The 7568-nt window shown below is 42.4% G+C and overlaps 1 protein-coding gene across 3 annotated transcripts; it reads left to right on the top strand.

The window, feature by feature from the left end:
• Nucleotides 1-81: 81 nt before the first annotated feature.
• On the top strand, nt 82-7556 carry LOC121533130 (nuclear distribution protein nudE homolog 1). Of its 3 annotated transcripts, none has more exons than XM_041838923.2 (9): nt 82-175; nt 657-789; nt 1175-1328; nt 1769-1917; nt 2259-2395; nt 3213-3380; nt 3988-4073; nt 4303-4454; nt 5458-7556. In XM_041838923.2, exons 2-9 carry the CDS (start codon nt 704-706, stop codon nt 5558-5560), a joined length of 1035 nt encoding a protein of 344 aa, XP_041694857.1. In that variant the 5' UTR covers nt 82-175; nt 657-703; the 3' UTR covers nt 5561-7556. The 3 variants fall into 3 exon arrangements, with proteins under 3 accessions (XP_041694857.1, XP_041694859.1, XP_041694858.1); XM_041838924.2 differs by having other exon boundaries at nt 121-213; XM_041838925.2 differs by lacking the exons at nt 4303-4454; nt 5458-7556 and having other exon boundaries at nt 3988-4091.
• The last annotated feature ends 12 nt before the right edge of the window (nt 7557-7568 follow it).

Genomic DNA, 7568 nt, shown 5'->3' with positions numbered 1-7568 from the left:
AGTCTTCCAGGAAATATAACTTGATTGGTTGAAATACCTGCGCTTTGCGTCATCCTTTCAATCCACCAATGGCGTGCTGTAAACGCGGGGATGTAATGGTTTGGATTTGGGTAGATGGGCAGTTTATTTCCTGATAGCGTTTTGCTAGCCATGTTATTGATCTACTGTTAGCTAGGTAGGTAATAATACATTTTCTTAGCTATCAGCATTCAGGTAAGCATTCTGCCGTATATTTTACTTTCTGAAAGTCAGAAATCTTCACTATCGTCTATTGCACAACAGTTTATCCGTTATTCACGTACTGTTAATGGTTGTGATGTCGCTAAACTAGCTAGCTAGTTAGCTAATTAATTAAGGTTAGCCAAGTTAGTTAACTAGCCAACATCTTAATTTATTGATTGATTAGGCTAGCTAAAGAAACTGAATAGTTATCTGATCAAACTGGACATTCCAATGGGCTGTAAAAAAAAACATAGTTAGTTAACTAGCTAGGTAACGTTACTTAGCTAACCTTACTAGGCTAACTTTTAAGTGTCAACATGCATGCAAGAATCGTGCATTCCATTGCATGGTTAATTGATCTCCATAACTAGCTAGCTAGACAAACAATGAGCCTGCCTCAACATGACCAGTGCTATGTTCCTTCTTTACTTTAGATGTTTTACTAGGTTTTGTGAAACCATAGTCAGCTGTAACATTAGACATGGGGGAGCCCAAGATGCACAAATTTGGGTCCATAGAAGAAGAGCTGAGTTTCTGGAAGGAGCAGTCAGACAAACACCAGCAAAGGTAAGGAATTCTACCAATGGTTGGTAGCTAGTAGCCAGACCGGTTGGCCTAGATGTGTGGTTAATAGATAGAAGTGAAACAATCCGAATCTAAATCTCTGAAGTTGTCTGTAAGTGTAGATCTAGGAAGTGTTTACCATACATCAGTCCTAACCGGTCATGGCTAGAAGGGATCCAGCTTTTGTCAAATTAACGCGTTTTAGCTAACCTAAACCTTTTCCTAAATTTGACAAAAGCTGGATCCCTTCTAGCCATGACCATCCTAACCTCACCCTGTAACGGCGAGAAAATGGAATCTAATCCTAGATCAGAATGAATTGGCGACTTCCTTATATATAGCTTAGCTATGTAGGTCAGACATGTTTTTGACGTATGTTTGTGTCCAGGGCTGAGGAGGCACAGGAGGAGTTGCAGGAGTTCCAGCAAATGAGTAGGGACTATGAGGCGGAGCTGGAGACTGAGCTGAAGCAGTGTGAAGCACGGAACAGAGAACTTCTGTCCAACAACAACCGTCTACGCATGGAACTGGAGAACATCCAGGTTAGAACCTAGAACACCTGTATTGTCAAGGCCAACACTAGTCTTGCATCGCCACATGTCATATTCTCGTGTATACTCTGCATCCCGTCACGTAAAGGTTGGGCACCATATTCTGTATGTTTTAGTAGACTTGAAGGCGCCTCCTGTGTCTTGAGTTGTCTAGTAGTACCCACACTAGCATCACCAAATCATAGCCACTATCACCAGAGGCCCTGTGTGTTCACCACCACGGAGCAGCTGACTTCTGAGCAACTATTTCTACTGCTGAGTCCCGAGGGAAGGTTAGTCAGTGAATACTTGATTGTGCTAAAAGCCTTAATTGCTGGGGCCTGGGGGACAGTCAGGGACAAGGCCATGAAGAAGGGTGAGGGAGAACGTCATCTAAAACCACAAATGAGCAGCAGACATGCATCAGAAAGAAGTGTTCTGTGTTTTTGTAGGAGAAGTATGAGGCGCAGCACTCTGAAGCGTTTAGGCAGATCTCAACGTTGGAGGGAGACCTGGAAGAGACCACAGCGGTCAAGGACCAACTCCAGAAGTACATCAGAGAGCTGGAGCAGTCCAACGATGACCTGGAGAGGGCCAAGAGGTCAGTCTGGACACTTTGACCTCGACTTGGTTGTTGTGATTGTTGCGTAAATGACACTGATTGTTGTTATGTTGATGAGGGACTTCAAATAACTATGTAAACAAGCCTGTCTCTGCTGGATTGTCACTGTATTGTAACTCTGAAGTGTCTGTCTGACACTTCTTTATCCAATCACCCTAATGAGATTGGCGTGTGTCTAGCCAATGTGTGCCCAGTTTGTCACAAACGTCATAGACCTACATACAGATTCAACCATGTCTGTCCTTCCTCTCACCCTGTAGGATAGGATGTAATTTAAGACGTAACCATAGTAACTGACTGACCAATGTCCTGTCTCCCAGGGCGACCATCATGTCCCTGGAGGACTTTGAGCAAAGGATGAACCACGTGATCGAGAGGAACGCCTTCCTGGAGAGTGAGCTGGACGAAAAGGAGAACCTTCTGGAGTCTGTCCAGAGACTAAAGGATGAGGCCAGAGGTTTGTGTGTGTGTGTGAAGAGGGGTGGAGATGGGGGTCAGTGTGTTTCTGTGTGTGTGGGAGAGAGAGAGAAGCCAGAGGTGAGTCAGTGGAACGAGAAACTCAAAGGGTTTTCATTTCATGTTCTAATCAAGAACTGCTGATTTTGCCAGATTTAGTTTCCAGTTTTGAAAATATGTGTAATTTGATAGTTGATTAACTGACATTGTAATATCAGCTCGATCCAGCCTTGCCCATTGTATTTCTCAAAAAGTAAGCAGAGCGAATGCGGAATTATGAGTCTGGCATTATGTGTAGAATTTACAGCAGGTTATTAGAAGCTACTGTTTATATATTCTATAAAAGTCCAGCCTACTTCCTGGTTCAAGTCCCATACTGTTGTTTTAATGGTCTTCAAGCTTATATATCATCATGTTCAAGAAAGTGAGGTCATTTTAAGATATATATATATATAATTGTATTTGCGGATTCATTTACCTTTACCCAATGCCTTTTATGAAGGTTTTCGATTAAGGGGGAAAAACGCAATCGAAAACCTTCATGAAAGGCATCAGTTAAAAGTAGATTAATCCACGAATACGAATATCATTTTACATATACAGTACAGTATCTTAAATGACCACGTTTTCATGAATTTGATGATATATACGCTTGAAGCCCATTCAAAAACTTGAACCAGGAAGTAGGTGGGACTTCCATTGCGTATTAGTGATGACTTGTATTGACTTTTTCCTTATTTGTACTGTAGTATCAATGTCACAAATGTCCTCAGTATTGAGATCTGATCTGTTGTCTCTTCTCTCTCTGTGTTGGGCAGATTTACGACAGGAGCTAGCCGTACAGCAGGTCCAGGAGCGACGCCCCCCCAGTAGCATCTCCAAGGAGACAGACAGGACCGAATCATCTTCACGCTCCACCATACCGACCACCCCCTCCAAACCACTTGGTACATTCCCAGCAACCCCAGCGTCAAGCATTCGTCGAGGTGGGTGAGACCAATGGTGGCTGTGTTGTGGGTTAAACTGTAATAATGACATATTACTTTATCCTCAATTTTAAGATAATGTTGTTATTTTGATAGTTTAATGATGGTGGAATGCTAGTTAATTCCTTAGTCAAAGACAGTACAGTATGAAGATAAGCTAAAAATGCTTGTTTAATAGAAATCCCCGATCACACTTGGAGGCGATGTCGTGGCGACGTTGGCTAGCTAAGCTCATGCTTAGAAACATGTCATCGGGTTTAACGGTTGTCTCGCGCCGAACTGCGCATGAGCAGGCCGTCAAATCAATGGCACTCCTTCGATATAAAGTTGTTTTTGACGTAAATGGAAAAAGTGTCAGTTTGTCACTTTCACGAGGTTGGAGTAATATAACATGTTGAACTACTTAAGACATTGGCTCGAATCTAGGTTGGGCATTTAGATTGAGAAAAATAACAACTAAAGAATCATTTTCCACCAAACCCTGGCCTAGTCTGTTTGGTCTGTTTTGCAAGTGTTCCCGGAAGTCTTGCGATGTTGCGCCTCTGGGATTAGAAACTCTGTGCCTTAGTAGCTGTAGTTTGATGTTGTGATATGTGTTTGTGTTTAGGGGATAACCTAACAGGAACTCCCCTGACTACGTCGGCTCGCATATCTGCACTCAACATCGTCGGGGAGCTCCTAAGAAAAGTCGGGGTAAGAAAAACTGTGTAGAAACATTGTCTTAATGGGACCTATGCATTTAATACCACCCTCATAACATGAACCTTCAATGATGCATATAATAAAATATAACTCTAATTTAATGGTTTAAAGGAAAACTGGTATTTGTTTGGAATTTTCCTTTTTAACGTATCTCCATTTCTGTGTCTATGATGGTCTCAGAGACAGTAATACAACTTATTTCCCCTCTTGATCGCTCTAGAACCTGGAGTCCAAGTTGGCGTCTTGTCGAGACTTCGTATACGACACGTCGCCGAACAGACCGTCTCTTCCGGCGGGTCCCGGTACCCCCTCTGCTATAGAGGGGGGCACAGAGATCCAGGCCTTCAGCATGAGCCCTCCACACTACGACAGGTAAATAGGTCACAAAGAGAAAACCATTTATTTATTTCTGAAAATCATATATTTTTATATATTTCTGTCTGGTTGTGTGTATCTAGATTAAGCTTACTTAGTAGTAGTATTTATTAGGATTCCCAATTAGCTGCTGCCAAGGCAGCGGCTACTCTTCCTGGGGTCCAAACAGAAATCAAAACACAACCAATTAATGCATAAAATCCATAATATACCCTGAGTATACCAAACATTAGGAACACCTTCTGCACCCCCTTTTGCCCTCAGAACAGCCTCAATTTATGGGTGCATGGACTCTACAAGGTGTTGAAAGAGTTCCACAGGGATGCTGGCCCACATTGCTTCCCACAGTTGTGCCAAGTTGGCTGGATGTCCTTTGGGTGGTGGACCATTCCTGATACACACAGGAAACTGTTGAGCGTGAAAAACCCAGCAGCATAGCAGTTCTTGACACAAACCGCTGCGCCTGGCACCTACTACCATACCCCGTTCAAAGGCACTTACATTTTTTGTCTTGCCCATTCACCCTCTGAATGGCACACATACACAATCCATAGCTCAATTGTCTAAAGGCTTAAAAATCCTTCTTTAACCTGTCTCCTCCCCTTCATCTACACTGATCGAAGTGGATTTAACAAGTGACATCAATAAGGGATCATAGCGTTCACCTGGTCAGTCTATGTCATGGAAAGAGCAGCTGTTGGTCATGTTTTGTACACTCAGTGTACATGGCACAATATTTAGCAGATGCTCCCATCCAGAGCGACCCACAGCTAGTGCATTCATCTCAAGATAGCCAGACATCTGGACTAAAAACTACTTTACTCTCCATTTAGACTTATACTGGTCTGAGAAATCAACTAAGTATCCTACGACTAATGAACATGAACTGGGTGGGATCTGTTGTTGTTCTGTTCCTCTTAACATTCTGCCTGATGTTCTACATGAAAATGAAGTTGTGGATTTACGTGTTGCTCATCATGGTAGACGTTCTGTCTTTCAGTTTGGTGAAGCGGTTAGAGTTTGGACCTGCGCCTCCTCGGGGAGTCTCCTCCCACTCCCATGGCTCCCAGTCACCATCAGGGGGAGTCAAGATCCTGCTATGAAACGAGGGCCTCCCCTGCCCCCCTCCCCCTCTACCTTCACACCCCTGCACCAGACTGTACTACCCAGCAGTAGGGCTTTAAACGGTGTCCCCCTCACACTACACTACCAGCTGAACATCCTCACACCTCAGTCAAACTCTGAACTATGTACCAGAAAGCCGCTCCCTCTCCCCACTTATTTGCTGCATGGACTCTGCTGAGAAGAACCGCCGCGTCACGATGCTACTCTACAGCTTTTATTTTTTTAATGAATAATATAAGGGAGGATTCCTTGACCTCGCTGCATGTCCTCCTGCTGATCCCTTGACCTCTGAACCCAAGTCCTGCTACTACTACCCCAACCCTGCTACTATGCCACTAACCCCCCCATACCCCACACCCTGTCCTTGTACCCACGTTCTCTGATCGGACGCCATCTTGGATTCTTGGTGTGCCAACGGTAGCAGAAGAGTGAAGTTGGTCGACAGTTGGTGGTGTTAGCATTTAGCCATTGCTGCCTTTTATCAATGTATCAGTACCTCCACATGTAAGTTTTGCCTAGTCATAGTTTCTTCTGTATGTCTAGCCCTCTGATCATCGCACATGTCCGTTCGTAGCTAAGCCTCGTGCTTATAGAGGCTATATATGTAAAGTGTCGGAGATGGTAAGTTAGACTAGCTTTACCTTTTGGAGAATGGGTATTATTCCTCTCTTTGTGCTGCGTTATTGTCATCTGCTGTAAAAGCAAAGGATAGTCTGACGTTTGTTATGGGTACTACTACTTTACAGGTCATTGGTTTATTAATGTACGAATATAGTTTATTTTAAAGGTCTTCTACCTGGTAACTTGAAAAAGTATTATCTGTGAGAAATGCACAGACTAGTCTATACCCTGTCTTGCATTTGCAGAATGTTTTATAGGGTAGGCAAGATATAGGAACAGAGAAAGTGCATCGAGTTAACTTCTGAGAATCTCAAATGTAGCTTAGGTCTTTGGCAAAGACGTTTCTTTCTGTTACAGTTGATAAAGTTGCCATTTCTTCAGTGTTTTTAAGTTTGTTTAGATTTCTTCTCTCCGTTTGTATATGTTCTTAGTTTTTTATGAGTTGGAGAGTTAGGAGGTACCACTGCACTGCTGAATGTATAGACTCTATACTATAGAATCTATATTATAGATGTTTCTAATAGAAAGAGGCCTAAAGACAGCCTTGGTTCAGTTTGAGCAGTTCAGTCAACCCAGACTTCCTGTCAAAAGACTGATCTTATATCAGATCAGGGAACTATCAAAGATGACAAAATAGCAATAATAGATCTTAATAGATTTTACAGAATAGAGTTCGATTTTACTGAATAGAGTTAAGAGATAAAGCACAGTTCATACTATATTTCCGAAACTATTATGGATGATGATGATGATGATGCCTTGGTTACACTGTTAATGGTGGACATCTGAATTCTGGTGGATTTGTGACTTCTTGGAATTCATTACGTACTGTTTAAAAGATAATGTTTTAGCCTTATATGTCTTTCCAATGAGGAGCAATAGTCTGATATCAAGGATGGATATGACCGTAGGGCATGTTACTACTCAACAACAGAGAGAACGCTTGTACTTAGTAACAATGTGTTTATATCATTGGTTTATATTGGCTCCATCCATATGTGCTTTATCCAATTCCCCTATCATGTTCGTGATAAAGGAGTTGGCTAGAACACATACAGATTTGAGACCAGGATAATATGTATACAAAACAACTCTGATGTTACAGCAGCAGGTCTTATGGAAGTATTCTGCTGTTGTGTATGAACTAGGGACCAGGAAGTACCATTTGTAGAGCTTCTCTTACAACTGTACATGTAACCGTTGGCAACCGTTTGTGGGTGTGTTACTAACATACTAACTTCTGTCTGGACTTACATTGAAATGTATGCACCTGAGGTGCTCTACCTTTTGACCTGTTGGTTTGCAATCCTTTTTGTATCAAAATGAACACATAAAATGAACATTCTAAACATGCTTTTGGCAATA

This window comes from Coregonus clupeaformis, chromosome 20 (genome assembly GCF_020615455.1).
Source record: "Coregonus clupeaformis isolate EN_2021a chromosome 20, ASM2061545v1, whole genome shotgun sequence".
NCBI lineage: Eukaryota > Metazoa > Chordata > Actinopteri > Salmoniformes > Salmonidae > Coregonus > Coregonus clupeaformis.
This window is presented reverse-complemented; position numbering and strand designations above follow the sequence as displayed.